Source organism: Triturus cristatus, chromosome 10 (genome assembly GCF_964204655.1).
Source record: "Triturus cristatus chromosome 10, aTriCri1.1, whole genome shotgun sequence".
NCBI classification, from domain to species: Eukaryota; Metazoa; Chordata; class Amphibia; order Caudata; family Salamandridae; genus Triturus; species Triturus cristatus.
In genome coordinates this window covers 809,788,963-809,814,625 of record NC_140593.1, presented here as the reverse complement: position 1 = coordinate 809,814,625, position 25,663 = coordinate 809,788,963, and the positions used below count along the sequence as shown (strand labels likewise).

At 43.5% G+C, this 25,663-nt stretch overlaps 1 protein-coding gene across 1 annotated transcript in view; it reads right to left on the bottom strand.

Annotated features, from left to right (window-relative positions):
* DNAAF8 (dynein axonemal assembly factor 8) overlaps positions 1-25,663 on the bottom strand; it is an 816,395-nt gene that overhangs the window by 515,961 nt on the left and 274,771 nt on the right. Inside the window, exon 14 of the mRNA XM_085628378.1 lies at positions 22,127-22,271. Within this exon, the coding sequence (XP_085484504.1) occupies positions 22,127-22,271 (145 nt within the window). The remainder of the gene's footprint in view (positions 1-22,126; positions 22,272-25,663) is intronic.

The following is a 25,663-nucleotide window of genomic DNA, read 5'->3' as shown; positions in this document are numbered from 1 at the left end:
CGCTTGACGGAGAACCCTGACACTTTCCAGGAAAGAGCTGAAGTGAATGCTTTTCTTGGAAAGTTTTGTGAAGATGTATCAAACTGTGTGAAAGTTATTAGCAAAGCAAAAAAACGCCTTGTGTCTGGAAAAGCTATCCTAATTATTAGTAGAGAAGTAGTGATACACCACCTCTCTGTAGGCTAATAACTTTCATCCCATTTGACATATTTGACCAAAACTTTCAGAAGACTCCCTCTCACCTGCAGCCCCAGAAAAGACTTTACCACTGAATGCCATGATCACTGTCCTAAAAGCATCCACTCAATAAATTTCAATCCCTCTCACAAGATAAGACTTCCAAAGCAAGGTGTAACCTTTGATCACATGCACTGATAAGTCAATCAAGGAGACATGAGAAAGAGTTTGAACTTTCGCCCCATCTCGATGCAGCCATTGATTGACTGACTGTACCATTACACCTTGCACGGCTGAGCTCTTGGCCTTAACCGGAAAGCTTTACTTTATATTTTGCTTTTACAAGTCAGTCCTCTTACCCAAGACTGGAGTTATATCCTTTTGTGTTTTTTGTTGTTTCCTTACTATGGTGTGAGGTAGGATGTTAACTTTCAAGCGCTTGAAATGGCTACAGAAACTCTTATCTACAGATTCTATACACACTATCATAAATTGATAGCTCCTGCATTCATGCCAAAGTGGAAGAAGGCCTCGGCAGCCTTGCCTAAAACCTATCTAAGACAGTAGCTCTCGGATGTGGGGAAAATGTGCATGGTTGTTAGGTTCGATGAAGGAGGGGTATAAATCTGGATAAAAAATACAGAGAGGCGGTGATATACCACATTAGTGTCCAGTTGCCCATACGATTAGCAAGTAAACACATAATCCACCAAACTACTGTAAAACCTGTAACTCTATCAAGTGTAGGCCTCCATAGACTAAAGGGGAGGCCAGACCTCACTATATAGTAATAGAAACTGCTTTCCACTTGCTGCACATGAGCAATTTATATTTCTTCTTCTGTCACACCAGAAATTAGTGACCATTAATGTGCAGAGGTTGAACGTATCAGCCAAGCTGAAGATGCGGCTATGGAAACTGCTCGAGGCACAGCATTGATTCAGGAGATACATTTCCACCACAGTGAAGGCAAAGGCAGTATTCTAGGGTTTTTCCTCACCAATTCCACTTTTGGTATTTTGTGAAAAACAGGGTGGTGGCCATACTAGTTGTAAGAGGGGTGAGCATTGACCTCCATAAAGTCCATAGGTATAGAAAAAACAGGTTTGTGGTTATAAATGCCAACAGATGCCCATGATTACACCTTTGTTTCACTACAAACACTAAATGAGAGCCAGGGGATGTAGTACACATAGTTCTCCAGTGTAGCAAAGCCCGTGTGCGGTAGCTTTTTGCACGCCTCCCCTCCCTTCCCTCAACACTATGGCATTACAGAAGGGCCTGAAGAGGCTTGTACCACCAATCCTGCATCACAGATCATACCGGGACTAAATGAGTAACCAGCAGGATCCCAAGGGAGTGCGCCCTTCTTTGCATGTGGGAGTGGCCCCTTGCAAATGTGGGAATCCTTTGCTTCTATGCTTGCGCTATATTACACAGGCACGTACTGAGAGGCCAACAGAGGGCACCCGTGCGCCACACAGAAGTGGCAAACAGTCAGTTTGCTACCTGAAATCACACCTTCTGAGGGGAGAACCTGGTTCCCAGGGATCAGCCAGACATTTCCCTGTAGCAGAGTATAGCCACTCACTGCATATGCCTGCAGAGGGTTCTCCCGCCCCTCTTCCCTCTTTGAAATGCAGGCTGGACTGGTGTCTGCAGTGAAAGGCAGACTTGCGATTTCAAAGAAGGAGATGCAAATTTGCACCTGCACTCTGAATAGTGCACTTGTTGTTATATGGGGCACTGTCATGGTCCGTACCCAGTGCATCCAATTAAAAGTGTACTTGGCAGACACGGGGGCAATATGCCCTATACATAATAGGGCCCCAGTTGTTATTCTACAGTGTTCTGCTCCTCATGATTTAAGGGCTCTCAGTGGGTAAGCGGATTATTAGAAGAGACTAAAAGGCAGTGCAGCTCTCATAAGCCACTCCTTGAAAGAATTAAAGACTCAGCCCTGAGGTTTACCATACCTTCCAAGTCTGAGACATACGACGATTGTCACTCCCATGTCCATTGGAGATATCCTAGGTTAGACTATTTCCAATAAGTATGAATTTGGCCAAATCATTTATGATCACAAGCAAGGGCCGATTTGGAACGTGAAACATTCCCCATGCACCTAAGTTTGGAGGACCTCATAAGATCTGATTTGTAATACATAGGCCCATATCTACGAACCAGTTTTGCAATTCTTAAAGGTCCGAATTGCCAATTTGGGCCGTTAAGAAATTTAAAATTGCCTTCCGTTACGTATGAAATGCATATGTGGCGAAACAAAATGCGATTTCTACCCGGTAGAATTCACATTTTGCGATTTGCACAACAGGAAATTGCAAATAGGAATTTCATATTTGCGATTCGGTACCGCATGTATGTAACATTTCCTAATTGCGACTAGTCGTAAAATGGCCCTTTAGGAAATGCAATTACCATCGAATCTGATCTGAGGGTAACCAGACACAAACATTGAAAAGGCACCTAAAACGCATCAAGATCATTCACAATGGCCAGGGGTAGAGATTAGTGAATAATAATAATAATGGTGTGAGCCAGAGATTTACCAACAAGCACCATTGTGTATCCAACTAAAAAGGACAGGTGGTGGCCAGAGGCATTGATTCAGCCCTTATTTATTGATCCTCTAAATATGTATTACAAAGCTGTGATGCAACATTGAGCATAACAGTCCAGTTGCACTCCGGACAAATAATTAGAGAGCTCATATAGGATTCTATTGTATTGGGTTTAATCATACTATTTGTGGAAGTCTGGTTTAGACTCTAGCATTGCACTTTGTAGACCTCCTCGCACCAAATCGGATTTGGACGATCACTGGTCCCTTACTTTAAGCAAATGCATCTGGTTCCTGCTTAGAAGCTTATAAAATGAGTTGTAGAAATAGTTCATATTGACAAGAGACTGCTGATGAACTATGCAATTGTATGTCACTAAATAGAGAGCCTCCACATCATGGGGTGGTATATATTGCCACGTCTACATCATGGACATTAAACCATCTCAAGAGTAACTCCCTGAGTCCACCTCCTTATTTGTTTAATTAAGTAATCCTAACCCTCTTTTCAAATTAATTTACCGTTAAGGTTAATTTATTTATAACACTTAAGTTTAACAATGTAATGTCCCATGATGTAGTGGTGATGTTGCGTGAAGTTGGGAGAGAATATGGCCTAACGGCGAGAGAGGTCAACCTCGAAGCTGGGGAACCAGGTTCAAGTCTCGGCAGGGACTCCTGTGATTTTGGGCAAATCACTTATTCTCTCCGTGCCTAACAAAATGAATGTGTCCGTCTGTAACGCAACTCATGTCTGTCTGTAAGGGTACACATGTAAAGCGCTCTGATACCTTCTGGTCGAGTTCGCGTTATTTTAAACTCACAAAAAAATGTTGACTCGATCTTTTGGAGCTATCCCACCATGACTTCCACTCAGATTTTCCAGAAGATTCGAGGTTTATTATGAACTCTACACTCAGTGTGGAGCAGATCACTGAGTTGAAGAGCGGCTAAAAAAGGTCTAATCGTAAAGATACACACACATGATAATCTTAGAGCATTCTCACACAACCTTGGTCCAAACCATGATGATGCTCTCCTTCTCTCCTGGAAACAGGGTCACATTTGCTAATTGTGAGGGCAATCTGAATCCCTCTGCAATAAGTGTGTACGTAGTCCTCTAGCATTGCACCAGCACAGTTTATGTAATTCAGCCTTTTCACTTTTTAATGGATTTTGGAACACTGACATACATTTAAAACACGTTTTAGAATAGACAGCTAGTCTTTTCGTGACTTGTCTCTTTATTTCTTCCTTGATTTTATGCTTCTACTATTGCTCTGATATCTCTGCGTGTTCTTTTTATGTCTATCACAGTTTCCTAAGTCTGAAATATATATGACTATACCTCGCCACCAGAGCTCTATTTTCCTACTATTTTCCTTCAGCTAAGTATCTGGGTTCCCAGACTCTCGATTGTGAGGTTGGGTGGTGGGGGACACTTGTCTTAAGAGAGGAGTTACTTAAAAAAGTCAAATAAATTAATATCTCTGTTTAAGTTTTATTTCCATCTTTCTTTATTTTCCAACTCCATCATATTGGCCCGGTGTATTCTGTTAATGATTAATATACCGTTTTTAGGTCGAGCCTAGAGCAGCGTATGAGCTGAGCTCTTGCTAGACTTTTAGTAAGGGCTTCAGAAAATGCTACCACTGTGGCCTAGAGCTTGAGTGCATGTGTGTGGGCACGCGCTTATGAGCAGAGGCGCCATATGGTTTTCTTCTCTCGTCATGGGTCACAGGCCCTGGCTGTTCTCTCCGCCCTCTGCATTCCGCAGACCTTCTCCAGCCTGCTCTTTCCCCTCTCGACCCCTCCCTTTGGACAGGGAGGAGGGAAACTGCTCCTGTTTGCAAGCCTCACCACTATTCATGCCATGGAAGTTTGTCAATAGGGCATGAACAGTGCATTTCATTTCTTGAAAACAAGTGTCCCTGTCTACCTTTCTACTCTGGGCTGCTCGCTCCTCTGGCCCCCACCTCTAGGCTTCAAGGTCAGAGTCTGCCAGCAGCTTCACTCTGCAGCTCTTCTCTCCTCCTTCTCCCCCCCCCTTTTTCAGAGGGGAGAGGAAGGGAGGCTGGGTCCATTGCAAGCTTCTCAACCAGCAGCTTTAGGTATGTCATAGAAGCGGCCACTTTACCCTTATAACGTAGTGCCTACCCCCTCTGTCCTAACACTTATCATCAGGTTCAAAGCTAGCCTTGCTTAATCCCTCTGCCCCGCTCTGTCCTAACACTTATCATCAGGTTAAAAGCTCACTGTGCTTACCCCCTCTGCCCCGCGCTCTGTCATAACACTGATCATCAGGTTCAAAGCTCGCCTTGCTTACCCCCTCTGCCCGCCGCTCTGTCCTAACACTTATCATCAGGTTCAAAGCTCGCCTTGCTTACCCCCTCTGCCCCCCCGCTCTGTCCTAACACTTATCATCAGGTTCAAAGCCCGCCGTGCTTACCCCCCTGCCCCCTGCTCTGTCCTAACACTTATCATCAGGTTCAAAGCTCGCTGTGCATACCCCCCTGCTCCCCGCTCTGTCCTAACACTTATCATCAGGTTCAAAGCTCGCTGTGCTTACCCCCTCTGCCCCCCCCTCTGTCCCAACACTTATCATCATGTTCAAAGCTCGCTGTGCTTACACCCTCTGCCCCCGCTCTGTCCTAACACTTATCATCAGGTTCAAAGCTCGCCTTGCTTACCCCCTCTGCCCCTGCTCTGTCCTAACACTTATCATCAGGTTCAAAGCCTGCCGTGCTTACCCCCCTGCCCCCTGCTCTGTCCTAACACTTATCATGAGGTTCAAAGCTCGCCGTGCTTACCCCCCTGCCCCCGCTCTGTCCTAACACTTATCATTAGGTTCAAAGCTCGCCATGCTTACCCCCTGCCCCCCGCTCTGTCCTAACACTGATCATCAGGTTCAAAGCTCGCCGTGCTTACCCCCCTGCCCCCGCTCTGTCCTAACACTTATCATCAGGTTTAAAGCTCGCTGTGCTTACCCCCTGCCCCCGCTCTGTCCTAACACTTATCATCAGGTTTAAAGCTTGTCGTGATTACCCCCCTGCCCCCCGCTCTGTCCTAAAACTTATCATCAGGTTCAAAGTTTGCCGTGCATACCCTCCTGCCCCCCGCTCGGTCCTAAAACTGATCACACTGTTCAAACCTCGCCGTGCTTACCCCCCTGCCCCCGCTCTGTCCTAAAACAGATCATCCGGTTCAAAGCTCGCCTTCCTTACCCCCTGCTCTGTCCTAACACTTATCATCAGGTTCAAAGCTCGCCGTGTTTACCCCGCCTGCCCCGCTCTGTCCAAACACTTATCATCAGGTTCAAAGCTCACTGTGCTTACCCCCTCTGCCCCGCGCTCTGTCATAACACTGATCATCAGGTTCAAAGCTCGCCTTGCTTGCTCCCTCTGCCCCCCGCTCTGTCCTAACATTTATCATCAGGTTCAAAGCTCCCTGTGCTTACCCCCTCTGCCCCGCGCTCTGTCATAACACTGATCATCAGGTTCAAAGCTCGCCTTGCTTACCCCCTCTGCCCCCGCTCTGTCCTCGCATTCCGCAGACCTTCTCCAGCCTGCTCTTTCCCCTCTCGACCCCTCCCTTTGGACAGGGAGGAGGGAAACTGCTCCTGTTTGCAAGCCTCACCACTATTCATGCCATGGAAGTTTGTCAATAGGGCATGAACAGTGCATTTCATTTCTTGAAAACAAGTGTCCCTGTCTACCTTTCTACTCTGGGCTGCTCGCTCCTCTGGCCCCCACCTCTAGGCTTCAAGGTCAGAGTCTGCCAGCAGCTTCACTCTGCAGCTCTTCTCTCCTCCTTCTCCCCCCCCTTTTTCAGAGGGCAGAGGAAGGGAGGCTGGGTCCATTGCAAGCTTCTCAACCAGCAGCTTTAGGTATGTCATAGAAGCGGCCACTTTACCCTTTTAACGTAGTGCTTACCCCCTCTGTCCTAACACTTATCATCAGGTTCAAAGCTAGCCTTGCTTAACCCCTCTGCCCCGCTCTGTCCTAACACTTATCATCAGGTTCAAAGCTCACTGTGCTTACCCCCTCTGCCCCGCGCTCTGTCATAACACTGATCATCAGGTTCAAAGCTCGCCTTGCTTACCCCCTCTGCCCGCCGCTCTGTCCTAACACTTATCATCAGGTTCAAAGCTCGCCTTGGTTACCCCCTCTGCCCGCCGCTCTGTCCTAACACTTATCATCAGGTTCAAAGCTCGCCTTGCTTACGCCCTCTGCCCCCGCTCTCTCCTCACACATCATCAGGTTCAAAGCTCGCCTTGCTTACCCCCTCTGCCCCACTCTGTCCTAACACTTATCATCAGGTTCAAAGCTCGCCTTGCTTACGCCCTCTGCCCCCGCTCTGTCCTAACACTTATCATCAGGTTCACAGTTCGCCGTGCTTACCCCCTTGCCCCCTGCTCTGTCCTAACACTTATCATTAGGTTCAAAGCTCGCCGTGCTTACCCCCCTGCCCCACGCTCTGTCCTAACACTTATCATCAGGTTCAAAGCTCGCTGTGCTTACCCCCCTGCCCCCGCTCTGTCCTAACACTTATCATCAGGTTCAAAGCTCGCCTTGCTTACCCCCTCTGCCCCCGCTCTGTCCTAACACTTATCATCAGGTTCAAAGCTCGCCGTGCTTACCCCCCTGACCTGCTCTGTCCTAACACTTATCATTAGGTTCAAAGCTTGCCGTGCTTACCCCCCTGCCCCCGCTCTGTCCTAACACTGATCATCAGGTTCAAAGCTCGCCATGCTTACCCCGCCTGCCCTGCTCTGTCCTAACACTTATCATCAGGTTCAAAGCTCGCCGTGCTTACCCCCCTGCCCCCGCTCTGTCCTAACACTGATCATCCAGCTCAAAGCTCGCCGTGCTTACCCCCCTGCCTCCCGCTCTGTCCTAACACTTATCAGGTTCACAGCTCACCGTTATGCAGCACAATATCCTTGGTGCAACAACATCAACTGTTGCATGGCTAAACACTTATAAGGTCCCAAAACGAGACCTATTGGCTATGCCAATGCATGTTCGGTTTGTTTCCTGGATGTGTAGTGTCTATTGTGCTGCAGTAATTGTGTGTCTGATTCCGAAGGCAGTTAGGTGATGTGCCAATGAAGCACTCAGTATCAGTGGACATTCATCCACGAGCCATCCCCCAACACATAGCCTGCATTAGACAAACTTGTGTGTTAATGTGTTCCACAAGCTTGCTTTCTTCTCGCCCATCTGCCTCTTCTTTTTAACACCATTCAGGGCTGGACTCGAGTTTTAGTGCAAGGTGCATGGGTTCTTGGGTTCTTTGCTTTGGATTGACATCTCCCACCATCTCACTTCAGCCACTCCTCACTTTTGTTTCATATCAGTGTGCACTTTGAATCAAATGTTTCCTGTTAGGATATAACAAATTTGCGCTTTCCTAATAGCTACTGTGAATCCATAAGAATCACTATTATCGTAGGTTACATATATTCCCTCTTGCGATTGTCAAATAGCGGTTTCTACAGATTCGCTATTTGGGGATTACTATTTGGGAATTTTGTATAAATGGGCCATAGTGTTTATACGCAGCACCCTGGGTGAGTCAGTGTTCCAGTAGACCGTAATGACAGCTGCTGCATACTTTGTGCATGATGCACACATGCATAATTTCACCACAGGGGACTTCATTTGAAAAGTGGATAAAGTAATAAGCGCGTCTGATCAGGCCACCTGAAAAAAGCTGAGGAGGACAGGGAGATCAAATTCATTAGAGGTAGACAAAAAGAAACTGGCTCGATCAAGCTCCTACACCACATTTAGAATCTGAGAGACCACAGCCGCAAAACTGGAAACACTCAAACATTGCCTCCTTTATACTAGACACATTTATTAAGACAAGGGAATAAAGCAGATAGATAGTCTCTTGGTACACAAACTGCAAGTGGGGCATACCTGTAACTATATCAAAGCTGTTAGAGATGCTTAGGTCACCCAGCATGTGAGAGACTCCAGCAAAATAGTATTCTTTGAAGACTAAGGACCAAGTACCGATATAGGATTCTCTATAGAAGAAGAAACAATTTAGAGCAGAACCTCTGACACTCAAGCACTAGCAGGAAAAGATGACTAGAATGTCGTTCCTGAGCAGAAAAATAAACTTGAGGGATAAATTGGAGTAACAGATCACTAGAGACGAGGGGAGATAGGCCATTAGGTCTCCTACCATGATGTCTTCTTCACCAGCCTTTTACAATGCCTTTCATCAAGGCCCGGTTAAAATCCTGCTTACTTTATTTAAATGCACTATGGAGTCAGGGGTACCCACTCCCACACCAGTCTCATTGCTAAACATGGAACTGTGCTCTTTGTACTGTTATATCACCATTCTTGTTTTTGATAGAAAAGTATAATCTAAACTATCGGCTATACACTGATACAGAATACTACCAGACAGACAAATCAAAGTGTATCCACAGCTCACCCTTTCAACGTATGTACTGTTCTCATCAAAAGAAACCCAATGGTAATGAGACGCTGACACCAAAAACATGTGCGCCACATTAAAAGATTACAAAAACTGTAGTCTGCTGCAGTGCACTTGGACTAAAAACGCCAGTCAGCCATACCAAAACTCAGAAGCCTTCACTGGACCCCTGTTAAGATCACATTCACAACTCTTTAACTTACTTTGAAAATCCTAGAAGACTCAGCACCCAGGTACCTATAGGCATTAACATCATTGAGAGGCGTATATGTGGCTTACAACACGGTCCTCTTTTTAGATCTATCCCAGTGGACCTAAGGAATAAAGCTATTTTCGCCCTCTGGAGGTAGTTTTAACTATCACCACACTGTATATTCACTTGCACTCTATCCCTCACCAACCTCATTCCATCGCTCATCAAAACACCTCTGCTCCTCCCGACTAGGGGAGTTGTAGCCCACACCATAGACTTCACGGTCCGGGTGTGAGGAGGGGACCAATGATGAAGCATGTCACCCTCGGGTGAGTGAGGGTTTTCATCCTAAAGAAGGATTTCTTCCTTTTGAGCAGGTCCATTACACACACGTTCATCAACATATAACACCATTTTTGGCTATTAACTAGCTGTTAGCCCGATTTTGGTGACAATACCAGGCGTACTTCAGTGTGAGTTGCTCAATAACACAACTGCTATCAATCATCCCGCCTGCCACCATCTAACAAAACCAACATCCTATGAAGCCCTGGAACCTAGTTAAAGAGCAGAGGAGGCTATTTTCAGTCATAGGACCGCACCTTTGGAATGAACTCCCACATAAGGTCCACAGGTCCATTAAACTCATGAACTTCACAGCTAAACTGAAAATACACATGTTCCTTCCAATTACCCATCAGACACTGGCCAATGTCATGACCTGGCAATGGGTAAATTAGGTTAAAGGCCGTTCTCCATTCTAACCATAGATAAAGCAAGCCCTTCGTACCTATAAAACTATACTAGAGGAGTGTAAGATCCTGTAGGCAGAAGGCTTCTCAAGAGTCTGGGAGGCAGTAAATCACCCATTCTTTGTGGACTCCGGCACTCCAATGATAGAGTCCCTAATACCACCCAACATCTGGGTACAGTATTATACAGATGTTTTACACACAGTTGAGACAGAACAAGACTGAAAGAATGTAAAGTCACCTTTGGAGCTAGATGCACAAGTCTTCAGCAACACAATAAGTGTGGAGGAAGTGGCTGAGGCTATATTAAGGAGTAGTGCTAGAAAGTCCCCTGGGCCTGACGGAGTCCACGTTGACATCTATAAATCTAACAAATCATTCTTGGCTCCACTTTTAACAAACGTATTCAAAACTGCCACACTAGGTCAAAGTCCTGAGTTCTGGAGTAGAGCCATCATCGTACACATTTTTAACAAGCATTTGCAATGCAAATAGGTCTCGCATTTGTGAGTTAGAGCTATTGACATTGTAAATGGCAATGTTTTTTACCTACACTTTTTATTTTTGGAGTGAATGTATATAGTGTGCACAATCCCTTGGAAAGGTCCTGCACTTCGTAATAAATATATTGAAAAATACGCAAAGTGTGGATTGTGTCAACAATTGCTTGGCACGTACCTCATGGGTGAAGTGTCGCCACACATGCACACTGTGGTGCTTTACTAACGAAAACTCATTAATAAAAGTAGTGCTTACAGACTAACCAATGGGATCGGAGCATGTGAATCCGAATCCCGGCTTCTCTTTCATTTTCTAGACTATTTGACTCACTCTCCTGCGTCTTGGTTATCCCTCAAACACTGGGAGGCAATGAAGTTTGCCAAGGGGACGGGGGGCAGGGGGTCTTCGGGGGTACATGAAAATGTATTCATTGCCTAGTTGTCAAAGGTCGCCCGGTACTATTAGTTAAAAGTGTGCAGATTTCATTAAGCTATTAAGAGTACTTTACTCGCATCTATGAGAAAATCGACATTCAGTAAACAAAATGCCAGAATGCGTGTCAGTTTTCACAGTGTTTTAGACAGTACTGGTTGCTTAGTTTCACTGCATTAATTGTTGTATTTACTCTTTTACACAGCATCCAAAGTAGGTTACCTAACCCCAAACCCCGAGTTGGTAAATGACCCATAGAAGGGAGTGTTTTACAGTTGCCCAAATGTGTCCAAATGTAATTTTGGTAGTGCCATGGAATGATCAGCCAATGAGGTACTCGATGAGCAGGTATTTAACTACACGTTCAAAACGTACGGTATTGGGCTGTTGTTTGTTTGTACACAACCACCTCTCTGGATGTGTTTATTAACACAGAGCTTCATCTACCAGACAGTGCTCACAGAGGGGCAACTAAAGCACAGGACAAATTGTATTCATTTATCCTGAGTGTGAAGGCACCCGGAAGGCTTAGGTGCCCGTCCGGAGAGGCTAGGGATCCCAGCACCTCAACAGACTCTGCCGTGCTCCTCTGCACCAGCAGGGCACAGCTCAGAATCTGCCGCTTCTGCTCAGAATAGGTGAGGGGGATGAGGTTGGGGCATGCTTGAGTTGCCGGCAGATTTCCAGGTTATTGAAAGTGATGATTCTGACGTGAGGCAATGGAGACTGACTTTTACAGTTTGTCTGCACCAGTCTATTTACCTACCATCTACCGGGCTCACTGTCATGTATCCATTCATCTCTCTTTGTTAGAGTTGCGCGAGCCAATATATTAATTAACAGGTAGAGCCAGCCGGAGACGAGCCAAGCGTATACGAGTCAGTGGGCGAGCCGTGAGAATGATCGGCATGTTAATCATACAGTAAACATGATGTAAATGTGCGATAATGTCTCTTCAGAATTAAAAAAAGTGTATTTATTTAGCGCGTCACCTCAGTACACAAGATTATAGCACTGAATTGAGAGGAAGTTATTAAAAGTGCTCGTTTTAAGCATAAGTTAAAACACTGCCGCTCCTCCTGCCCGACAACAATGCCATTTGGGAACTAAGAGGCGTCAGTTGCCATGCATACCCCGAATGTTGCCTAGAGTCTTATTATATTTAGAGTAACATTAAAATCTAGTTCATTAAACATGAGAAGTTTTTGTCTAGCACGCATCTTGAACTCGCATATTTCAAGGTGGCAATAATAAAGATGAAAACGGAAGTGCCAGCAGGCAAGAAAACACGAACGGGAGTGGGGAGGGGGGTGGGGGAGAGTGAGAAGTCACAGACTGAGGGAGGGGGTGGTGGGGTGGGGAGACAGGGAAGAAAATAGTGTTAGGAGTAAAGGGGCCAATAGCCGTGGAAAGATACAAATAATGAATGAGGAGGGACTAACAAGCCTCAAACCAATCGGAAGGCAGCATTTAAGACAAAATCCAGTGGGCAGAGAGTGGGTGGAGCTTCCACGACGCTTCCACACTACAGTATATACTGCATGTCTTGCAAAGCGATGGTAGCGCATTCACGCTGCAACGCTAGGCAAGACCTAAAAGAAAATAGTGTCAGGAGTAAAGGGGCCAATAGCTGTAGAAGGATACAAATGATGAATGAGAAGGGACTAACAAGCCTCAAACCAATCAGAAGGCAACATTTAAGACAAAAGCCAATAGGCAGAGAGTGGGCGGAGCTTCCAACAAGCTTCCACACTACAATATATACTGCATGCTTCGCAAAGCGATGGCAGCGCATTCGCGCTGCAACGCTAGGCGAGACCTAAAAAGGGCAACAGAAGCCTGCCTACCTGCTACCAACCAATTACTTTAATAGATTCAAGTGCCAAGATCCTTGGATGGGTTATCCTGTCCCAGCTCGAAGATTGGGCAGATGAACATAAGATACTTACTGAAGCACAGTTCAGCTTTTGCCATTGGGTTGACACAATTGAGCAATGTTTAAATGTATATCTGAAAGGAGGAAAAAAGGTATTAGCAAAAAGGGGGTGCATTTATGGACCTTTCGAGTGCATTTGACTTAGTTAACCGGGCAAAGTTATCAGACCTAAAGGATCATTTGGGGTTAGATAAAAACCTGCTACTACTAATAAAATGTCTACATGCTGAAACCTCAGTCTCAATTCATTATGTAGTTACAGGAGAGCTAACTCCATCTGTTAGGACTCATAGAGGTGTCCGCCAAGGATATATCTTAGCACCCTTTCTTTTTTTGCTCTACATTAATTACATAAATAAACACTTACTTGCAAAAAGATTTGATATGCCTTAGATGGCAAAACCACTTTACCCCAATTTTGTTATATGCCAATGATGAGGTGCTCATCTCTAGAATGGTGAACGGCCTACAAAGTTTATTGGATTCTTTTATGTCTTTTATGAAAAGCTTGGATTAAAAGTAAACCACAATAAATCTTTTGTAATCACTTGAGGCCGGGCCAAAGCAAAAATTAAGAATTACTGGCTTGATTGGTAGAGCCTGGGCAGAAGTAATACTTTTAATTATCTAGGAATCTTATATAATTCTTCCCTGACCTGGTCACCTATAATTAGGGCAAAAAAAACAATTGATGGAGAAAATGCAGAACATTATCATACATTCACCCCAGTACAGAGATCTGGGCCTAAATCCATCGTTTTTTTGCTCACCATGCCATTCCAGTTTGAACCCAGCCATGCAAATCAGTCTTGACCCTGTGCCCAATGGGAACAGTCCAGCCCGAACTGCCAGGCCTGGTCCTCCCTGGACTGGAAACAAGCATCTTAGGACCAATTTCGGGGTTTCACCCCCCTCTAGGGGCCTGATTTAGATCTTGGCGGACGGGTAACTCTGTCACAATAGTGACGATATCCTGTGCGCCGAAATATAAATCCAATTATATCCTATGGGATTTATATTTCAGTGGATGGGATATCCAACACATTTGTGACAGAGTAACCCGTCTGCCATGATCTAAATCAGGCCCCAAGTTGAGAAACCAACATTTTATCAAAACTAACGATGCAGTGTTTAGATTTTGCCATAAACTGCGACAAAAATCAGTTAAAGAACTAATACTATCTATAAAAGCAAGTGGTTAACTGTGGGTTTACATGAGGCTGGTTATCTGGACTTACTCATACTCAGATATTCTCCAACGCACAGAAAACGGTTTCATGTGTAGGTTATTGTCCATCCCAAGATGTACTACTTCTGTCATTGGGCACAAGGAAATAGGCTTATATTATATGTAGGACACGATTGGGCTAGCCCCGCTGATTTTGTGGATAAATTGTTGGGCCAAGCAGGCAGCGGGCTTGGTCAGAACTTTTCTATCAGACTGTTTATTAATAGATAATGTGCAACACATCCTATGGCTGGCATATGTTAAGAGAATGTTCTATCTACTGGGAGTCCCAGAAATATATGATAACCCTGGGAAGATTGTTATGGGTTGCAGAGATAAAATCAAACAGTGTTTTTTAGACCACTGTATGGATTTGAAAAGGTAACGGGTGTCATCTCTGTCAAGTATTCTTGACTACTCTGCTGTCCGTTCAACTACAGGACTAGGGCCATATTTATCACTCATCACAAACCCTAACCAGTATTTTCTCTTCTCTTGCTTTAGACTGAGTGCATTGCACTTTATCACATCTTTTCCTATACAGGAGACTTTCTTCAGAACACTGCCACCTTGTCCCTGCGATGGTGTTTCTAGTCAAAGCACACGTCACTTTATGCTTTTTTGCACTTTATTTTCTGCGTCTCGTCACTCATTTTTGGTCCTCATTCTCTGCCAGACCACAACCAGATCATATAAGCTAGCACTGATAAGCCTTCAGAAATTGAACATACCACTAATCTGTATTGCTGTTTAAAACTTTATAAAAAGAGCCATCATCATTAGGAAAAGATATGATACAGGCATGTGCATTTTATAAGGTTTTAGTCTGTGGATTTTCAAATAGACTGTATTAATTATATTTTTATTGTACTTGATTTACTTGTTATTGTATATTTCATTTGAATGTGTCTCGTTGCTTTATGCTCTCTTATGGCTGTTTTATACTCGTATAAAGATTGACTGAACTGAATTGGGTTAGCTAGATAAATACTGAGATCTGTTAATTAACGTGGATACTGGTGCCTCCTCGATAACACACGTAAACACAAAAGCAGAGATGGCATATATATTAACAGCACATTCCATTTCAATTAACTGTTCCTCAATTAACCCTCTGTATATAAAGATGTCTCCCAGCCTAACTGCAAAGCACCTAAAAATAAACTTGCACATTATAAGCAGTTGTAGAACAGTCGACAATATCTTAAAGGTAGAGAAAACACCTGATGCGGCTAGCAAACTTGGCTTTTCCATGGTGATTCTATCGCTTGATGCTGAACAGGACTTTGACTGTGGTGAATGCACTTTATTGAAATGTAAGTAGAGGAATTTATTCATTTGCTGAAAACAAACTAACAATGCCTGTCAAAAACCTCCACTCTGACAACCAACGCATACTTCCACCCTCCCATCATTGATTGTTATGCATCTCTGTTGATATCTGCCCTAAATCCAGAAACATTGATCCACCATTAGATATAATCTGCTCATTGAAGGACCTATCGATAGATGGCAAATGGTACCAGCCCCTTCGCTGGATGATGTTACTGCATGTAGCGATATAGATGGTCACAGCACTCCTGCATGTCCTATCCAAGCTAGGCAAATATTACAAATTATCCAGTTTCAAAATAAATTTGAGCAAATGGGCACACTACACCACAGCAAACCACTGAAGATGCCAGGTATGTATGAGTTTACTTCGGTGAGAGAGAAGATTACATATGTAGTGGTCAACATATCTATCTTTAAGAAAAAACGGAAAACTTGAAAGTTCACTCTTGCCACTTCATTTGCCTTAGTTGCAGTAATTACTTTTTGTGCCAGGACGCCCTTTTTAGGGCAGTTTTTACGCTCTACAAAACCAAATAACATAACTAGGTTGCTCATTGGTGTGTGTAGACGTAACATCCTAGAACCACTAAATGATTATTTTAGACCCTCTATTGATGGAGCAAGTGATTTCCTTAACTGGCAAAATAATCACGGAGTTATCTATGAGTTACGCTCCTTTTCATTAATGACCAGGTATAAAGTGATCAAGAGGACTCAAGTTAAAATACTTATTTTGGACCAGCAAGTCCCTAAAAAAGTCATATAAATTGATTTGGAACCCTCAGCAAAACGGGGGGAAACAGACCAGAGCCTATTTAATTTAACAAAAAGCAGCGACTATGGCTTCCTTCCCCCAGTCGTCGCTTGATAGTTGTCAGCAATGGGTCTATTTAGAAAAATCTCTGTCCCACGATCCCCTAAATATCCTGACCCAGCTTTGTAAGTCCTACAAACCAAACTAAGACACTTCGCCAGTCAATTCCACTGTCACTGTACTGGTCAAACGAGACAGCGGTTAAATGCTGGAAGCAGCTATCTGCAGCCAGCATTCAAGTGTTTATAACCCCAGATATGGATAACACACTAAACATTAATGCAGCTTGGGATAAGTTCTCAGTTCCTTTGCCAAGGCTCTTGATACTGTCATCCCCTAAAAAACCTATACGTGTAAATCATATAGATCTAACATACCTTGGTACACGACAGAAGTAAAAAATGTCAAATCAAACTGCAAGAAACTAGAACGTAAATGGAGGGCTTTGAACGAAACCCTCCACAGGAACCATGACAAAGAAGCATTAGGGGCTTACCACACAAAAATCAAATCAGCTAGAAGACTCTATACTATGGGTAGAATTGAACTGGCGGGAAACTTGCCAAAAGATTTGTTTAAAGTTGTAAAGGAGCACACGAACCCCCTTGCTTGCAGCTCAGTTAGCATAGCCTCTCAAACACTGAGGGCCATATGTAGGTAAATTACATTTACCGATTCTTAAATACCGAATTTTACCGATTCGGTATTTATGAATCGGTAAATGTAATGTAGGTAGAAAAATACCGAATCGGTAATTGTCGGTATTTAAGAATCGGTATTTACCGATTCGGTAATGGCAACTGGCTTCCTATTCATTCCTATGGGCCTGGAGGCCCATAGGAATGAATGGGAAACCAGTTGCCATTACCGAATCGGTAAATAACGATTCGGTAATGGGGGAGGCATCATCATGGGTGGCAGGGTGTCACATTGACACCCTGTTGCACCCCGGATTCCTGCATGTGTGCACATGTGGCACACATACATGCCCTAAGGGCATGTATGTCTGCCACATTGCACACTGCAAAGTGCACAAAAATGCTTTTTCACACCTATTCGTCATTTACCACCAACTATTAGTTGGTGGTAAATAACGAATCCACACAACACCCACACACTCCCCCTACATCTCATTTCATGATTCGGTATTTACCGAATCGGTAAAATTACAGATTCGGTAATTTTACCGATTCGGTAAATTACCAAATCATTAAATTGTCCCCCTACATAGCAAAAGCCTAAATACCGGTCGGTAACGGTATATTTACCGAAAATCGGCCGTTACCGACCGGTATTAGGCTACCTACATGAGGCCCCTCTGTGATTCCTTTGAATTAAAAATAGATACTATCAATCGAATTTTCACAATACTTTGTAGGCGTCAACACATATAGATTTTGACAAATCGTCAGGAAGCAACTCCCAGGTTATATTAGAAAGTTTGAATCAATCATGCACTCTCAAGTACTAGAGCTTTTAACTAAAACAAAATCTGGTTCTCCAGCTCTTCTCTGCCCCCTCATATCACAGCCTTGCTATCTAATTCTCTTGCACCAGCGGTCACTGCTTTATGCAATCTATACTTGCACTCAGCAACACTGCAGAAGGATTGAAAAACTGCTTTTTTAAATAAGCCTTCGGCCAATCCCATGGACATGTCAAGCTACCGTCCTATTTCCTTGTTGCCCTTGATTAGCAAGCTGCTAGAACCTCAGGTCAACAGACAACTTTCCTCATACTTAAAAGCACATCATCTGCTCGATTCCTCCCAATTGGGTTTTTGCTCGGCACACAGCCAGCCACAGCCCGTATAGGGCGTGCTAGCGGGGCGGTGACGTAGGGCAGGGGGGGGGGGGCAGGGTGGGGGGTTGTAAAATGCGGCATACGGCCGATTTCAGGTAAGTAACGAAAAAAAGAAAAAACGAATTTCGTTGCCCGCGCTGCATCGCCAAATGCGATGAAGCGCGCGCAACAAAATTTGTTTTATTTTTTTTTTTCGTTACTTACCTGAAATCGGCCATATGCCGCTTCTCTTTGGATGCAGATACACCCGTGATGCTGGTACTGCTTGATCTGTCGGCAGCATTTGATACTGTGTCTCATCCCATCCTGTTCCAATGTTTATTTGAGATGGGAATACGCTGTACTGCACTGAATGGGCTAAGAAACTTCTTTAAGGACAAGACTAAAAAAATCACGCTTGGTCCTTTTCAATCCAAGACTTTGTCCTTAGGAAGGGGAGTGCCTCAGGGATCAGCCTTGAGCTCCCACACCTTTTAATATATATGTCTTTCCTTTGGCTCAGTTGGTCAAGCCTTTCGGTTTTGAAATACTCTCATATGCTGATGACACACAACTGATCATTGCTCTTGGACCAGAGTCAGAGAACATCAAAACCCATTTCATTACATGTATGAGAAACATTGCCACGTGGATGCCCCTAAATTGCCTCCAGTTGAATGGGGGGGACGGGGGAGACCGAGATTGTACTGTTTGGAAAGGCACAGTCTATCGTTGACGGACTGATGGCCCACGGAACTTGGTCCTGTGCCCCTCCCAAAAAATATAGTAAGAAATCTAGGCTTTTTGATAGATAACAAACTATCGATGAAAGAACAAGTCATAGCCACTTGTGGCTTGTGCTTTGGGGTAATGCGCCCCTTTAAGTAAGTATTCTAGTGGTTCTCGGCGTACTCCCAGAAGACCCTAGTCCAGGCACTTATAATCAGTCACCTCGACTATAGAAATGCGCTACTCGTAGCATCCAATGAATCCCTTATATCTAAATTACAGGTAGTGCAAAACACGGCTGCCCGGTAGGTAAACAAAAAAGGGACCACGCACTCTGTCTGGTCCCCTTCTTAGGATCCTTCACTGGCTGCCTATAAAGAAAAGAGCAATCTTTAAGCTACTCTGTCTGACCTTCAAAGCAAGCTTAGGCATGGGACCACAATATCTGCAGGATAGACTAGTCCCTGACTGTCCTCAAAGAAACCTTATATCCAGCAACCAGCTTCTTCTTCACCCGAAACGTATTCAAACTTTAAAATACGGTGGTCGTTCTTTTTCATACCTTGCCCAACTCCATTGGAACCGGCTCTCCTTTCACAGTAGGGATTGCACCGAGTTTCCAAGCTTCAAAAGGCATCTAAATAACTGGCTCTTTTAACAGCACAGGGTTTTTGACCTGCTATCTAAGCGCCAAGATGCCCTTTCGAGGACGATTCATGTGCTATACTAAATTACATAACATAACATAACATAACTGTCTAACATGCAATCAAGAATTACAGAGTCCTGAATGCATCAATGGGAATTATGGGGAGGAAGAACAAAGATGATATATGGTCCACAATCTGATCCATAACAGTCAACTCCTCCATATGCACCTGCCATACAGAGAATGCCTACAAAATACTTTACAGATGGTACCTTAGAGTGACTATTGAAGACAATCCTTGGCCAACATAGACTTGTTGGTACAATTGTGGAGGACAAAGTGATAGGTTCCCCAGCTGGTGGTGCCTATTTCTGCCAATCAGACTGCAACAGTAGGAACAGCCCATGTTTTTCAGGTGGTTGCAGCAGATTCGATGGTTGCAATTATCAGCAAGCATAATGTACCATTGCAAAATGCTACAATCTACACTCATACTATTTCTGCGTGGAAGATTTCATTCATTCAGCAAAAACATCTTTAAATAACTGCTGTGAACAGTTGTCTAAGTTACACCAGTCTCCCATATGACACAATTAAAAGGTTCACAAATGTCAAGCAACAAAATCAATTTCAAAGTCTTCAAACTTCTATTTACCTTCTACTGTAAGATACTTGATTAAATGGTTGTGTTGTTAAAATTACAAAAATAATTTAGTTATAATGGGAAAGAGCAACTCAATTGGCGTAATACCGGTTGTCTTATTCAGTCTTTTTTTCAGAAATATAGACCTTCTTCTCCTGATAGCTTCAAGTCTATCCAATGTTTCACCATTGTGTATTATTTTGTTGTTTTTGACATATTCCTTTGATTTAAGAGATGTGGCTCTTGGTTACACTTTTGAGAGTGCTAGAGAAAGAATAGCTATATGTGGACCAGGCACATATACAGGTTGGAATTCAGGACAAGGCAATGCCAGGTGAATGGGTGGTTACGTTGTCACCAAATTTCCATTGCAAGTATCAGTGTTGGCACATTAATGTGGGTGTCGGGGTCTGCCCCCCATTTTCCAGTACATGATGAGTGTTTGTCAGACTTAGCAACGGTCAGCCTGAGAGACACTCATCATGCCAAAGTCAGGCAGTCATGCTCTTTACATGAGCTTATGATCAGGTGCCCGGCCGCCAAGGTTTGACAGGCTGAAAATCTCACAGGCCTAAGGGTAGTAAGATCATCAGGATGGCAACGATGTGTAATGATCCTCCTCTGATGACAACAGAGCAGTGTCACTGATAAGGTCACCCCAGGGCACCATAGGTTTAGGACTGTCCAGCAGTGAAGCCTCACACCAGCATTTTCCAACTACTCAGCAAGTCTCGCTAACTTCACCTCACCCTGTGATGAGTTTGGAAAAGACCCTCTCTCATTTGCTGATGCTTGACAAGGGTAGATAATGAGAGGAGGCAGTAGGATCTTCTAGTTCCTGCTTCCCCAAAGCCACTTGCTCCTTCCCACACTGTCATACTTCTGCCTCACACCAATCACTGGAGCTGCCTTACACATCAGGTGTTTCATTGAAATTTTGGGTCCGTTTGTGTATATATAGGAATATATGTGTATCTGAGTGCGTGTGCTTTTGGATGGATGGGTGTAACTATTTTCCATTTAGGAACAAAATAGGGGAGAAGAGGCCATTGCCTGCTCCCCATGCCCCTATTCTGCCAATTCGATTCCAAAAGAGGAAGTTTTTAAAGCACAACAACGTAGTAAAAGTTATCCTGTCTTGCTGATCATGTAGGTATCACCAGTAATGGACATTGAGGTGCTCCATCTACAAATTGATTACAATGCTTAAAGAAGAAAGTGTTCCAGGTTTTCTGCAAATGAACAGCAACATTCTACGTTTATGACCATCAGTGAGGACCCTATGATTCAGAACCTCTTTTACACCATTCCTATTTGCAATTTATCATGGATCGCAAAAGACATTTTGTCAGTCGAAAAAAATTGTCCAACTAGTAAAAGGGCTTTGATTTTAAAATGGCGTTTTGCAATTGCAAACCCTGTGTTTTTGTGAATTGCAAGCTCTGCTATTGCAAAACACCTGTATAGGGATCTGCAAGGTTTCAAACCAACCATAACACATTCTTGCTCTTCAATGAAGCCCTGAATAAAAATTCAGTAATGCTTAAAGAACTCAAGATCTTCAGTCCCTGTAAGCTATGACATATCCAGTAGCCTTTAAATCTATGCATCACATCATAAACATAAAAAATTAGCTTATAATGACACTTGCTTGTGTCTGGATGAAGCACACATGGGCTCTGTTATGGCTGCATTAGATTCTCACCTCACGTGAGAGGTGCAAATACTGTGTCATGTGGGTGTGTATCTGGCTCTTGTCCATGCTTGAGGAAGCATAATCTTGTTGTATTAAACAAGTATTAACATGTTACCTGTGCTTAAGTGCAAATCAACTATGTCAGCCATGGATGTATAAGTGTTTTACTTGCACTTGTGAACAGGACAGGATGGGTCGGTGGTGACAGTAGCAAACTCTTACCTGTGCTTAAGAGTAAAACACTTGGCTGAGGGTACAGCAAGCGTAGGCCGCAGATGTCCAGGCCAGTGCTCAGAATCAGCTGTAACATGTGATGGAATGCCATTGGGTCACCGAGTAGGGTTTCAAACAGCAGTATGAGGGCAACCTTTGGTAAAGCAGAAAGCAAGCATAAAGAGCAAAGTACTACAGAGTAGAAAGCAATACTTGCCTGTAACTACAGTTATCCATCATTGGTATCTTTTAAAAATGCACATGTTTAAATTATTCCCTGTTGTCATGAAGGGAATCCCCATAAGTAAATGTTAAACAGCAGTGCTAATAAATTCAGCCTATCCATCTCATTATATCACCACAATATAGCCAATGATGTCGAGAGGATCTGAGCTGTAGTCTGCCTAGTGGCAACCACCACCCAGAGTTTCATTGTAAGAATGAAAGAAAGAAATTAGCCTCAGCCTCATTGAAAGGCTAAGATGGAGTGTCACATGTGAATCTATCAAATATATCAAGCTAATGGCTGTAGTTACGAGTAAGTCACTTTTTCGTCTCCAATATTGAATCTTCTGTAGATTCACATGCTAGATTGCATCTAGAAAGCTGTAACTTCAGGCAGCATTGCTGGAGAGCGTGTGTTTGAATCATCATGTTGTAACATTGCACATGTCAGCGAGTAGAACACCTGTAAAAAGAACTGTGGTTGCGGCAATGGATCTGCTAAAATTAGCTTCTATGGTTTTCTAAAGATGTATTCCAGATTTAGAATGGCACATAGTAACACAATCTGCAATCCAGCAGCCAATAGCTTCCTTCCATAAGGCTTAACTCTTATGCCGATCTCCAAATGCTGTAAATTGATTGGTTATTCCAAACTTCTTTTTTTCTTCTTTTTAGACACATCTCAATGTACATCATATATCTGAACCTTCCAGGGCAGTCATAAGATGTGGAAAGAATGTGGGTAAAATGGCTTGTTTCACAGGAAATAAATGGATACATTAGGTATGAAACATGGATTTGTTTTCAAGACAACCTTTTTTTTTACTGAACTTAAAATATAGTTGCCTGATTGAACTAGCTTGAAGTTTACTGATGCAAGCCATATATGTTATTGTCAGTGACATACTGTCTTTCATTAAACAAACAGTAAAGAAGACCTTTTGAATAGTTTCAATTGGAGGCCTCATGAATAAACATTGAACCGTATTTCATTGTCACAAAGGTGCAAGCTTCGCTATAACACAAAAACGTCTAAATAGAGCTTATATGAATTATGCTTATATGAATTTTGAGAGAACAAGAATTCTTTGCTCAGTGTTCTCCTGCTGTTAATTGAACTCTCAGAATACATTAGGGTGATTCCCCTAAGTACAAGGCATATGGAAGAATCTTGGGTATTTTGATGGATAATTGATAGTGGCATCTTGAAATGTACAAATGAAAAGATACAGAATTGCTTTCACTTAAGTGCATATGTCTGACATGAATTGTGCTCTGGCTACCCTCAAAGGAAGTCTACAGTTCTTAGGTATGCGAAAGAACCTAACACTAGCTCCTCAGAAGTCATGCTGTTAACTGAAGTTATATCCATCCTTATACTCTGCTAACAGGCGTTGTGTTTACTCTGAATGAGATTGTTGTGTTCACCACAATTTCGGTTTCTTACAGATTTGTGAGCCAATGTTGTCTGGACCACCCTTGTACCCAAAGAATGACAGTGTATGATTTTGTATCTATCTTTCAGAGGAGTCAAAGTATTAGGGGAATTGAAGGGAAAGCAAATTCAAACTTCCCCTGGCAGGATACTGAAAAATACTCCCGCTAAGAGCCAGGATATCACCACCTGATGCATTTGCGAGAACATTCTAGGGAGTGGCTAACAAACCTGAATTCAGAGCACCCCAACAGTGCTACTTGGTTACCGACTAGCTCCCACTATTTGTATACAAGCTAGACTCTCTTGAGTAAATCCACAAAATTGTTGCAGAGATAAGTTATGTGTTCATTTCAAACTGAAACATAGTTTTGGAGTGCCAAATAAGATTGCCCTCAGTTCACAAAATGGTGGAATTTGTGACTCCTTGTTTGAGTACATAAAATATGGATGTCATGTTGTCCATGAGTATCCTGGCTGTGAACAAAGCCTTTACGCGCTAGATGTTCTGCTCTGAGTTCAAGGACTTTTTTTGTCTTTTTGTAACTAGTGACCGTTCCCGAATGTTCTTGAAGGTGAGCTAACTACCCTTTCAGGGAGGTATCAATAGTCTGGTTGTATTTGGTACTTGCTGATGTAATAGTTGTCCTTTGAATACTTGATGTCTGACTTTCCATCACTATAGACCCTTTAAACGCCAGGGTGCAATCTGTATGATGTCGCCCCTTTCGCTGGAAACTTGACACCATTCGGGGTCAAGTACTTCTTGGAGAATATATAGCTGCGAAAGGCATGCAAGGATGAGTAGAATGCAAGATGAAATGCACTTTCGAAAGCGTTCCCGACTACTTGGCAGTCAGCTTGTGAGGTCTTCGTCATGTGCAGGTGTTTATTTCCCAACTGCTTTGATGGAGACACTCTTATGTTGAGATGTCTGCGCCCAGAAAATTCATTGTTCAGTGATAGATCTAGACACTGCATGACTTACAATGTGGTCGAGATAATCCTGCTGCGGTCTGGCATAGATGACGCTATCAGTGACCCATTATTAGGACGTCATCCGCAGTTAAAAAATTTAAATCTGGTAAGGCACCGGGCCCGACGGTTACAACGCTACCTTATACAAGACATTCATTACACAACTAACACAACCCCTCCTACATCTAGACCAATCTCCCTAATTAATCTCAACTGCAAAATGTTTGCAGCGATCCTGTCCCTGCGTGTACAAAAATATATTGTCAATCTTATCTTCCTTTTCGCAGGTAGGCTTACTAAGACAAAGGTTCTCTAGTGACAATACTAGAATGTTCTGCCACGCGATTGAGAAAGGTAAGTCAATCGACTCGCCGACTGTATCCATTACCTTAGGCTTAGACATAGAAAAGGCATTTGATAAGGTGGATTGGGTATACCTACGAATGACCTTAGAAAGATTCCACTTCGGAGACCCACTAATACGAATGATGATGGCACTATACCATAAACCCAAAGCAAAGGTTAGAGCGGGGGTGCTGTTTCATCATCATTCACACTCCGACAAGGTACCAGTCAAGGATGCCCCCTTTCCCCGTCACTGTTCTTGTTAGCCATAGACCTGTTCCTCCAGCACCTACGAGTAAACACGGACATACCTAGCGTGGAATTCGGCAGCACAATATTCAAGGTTGCCGCCTACGCGGATGACGTCCTAATAGTGTCGAAGGAAGCGAAGTCTACTATCCCCGCCCTAATGAGAGAGATGAAAACAAGTTACTCCACTGAGCTCTGCTCAGATTTCTTCAACTTCTGTATTTTCAACTGTGTTTCAACTGTTTCTCTTCTGCGTTCTTCAGGATGTCTGACAAGGAGAAGAAGGCTTTATTCAAAGCCTGTGCTACTTGTTC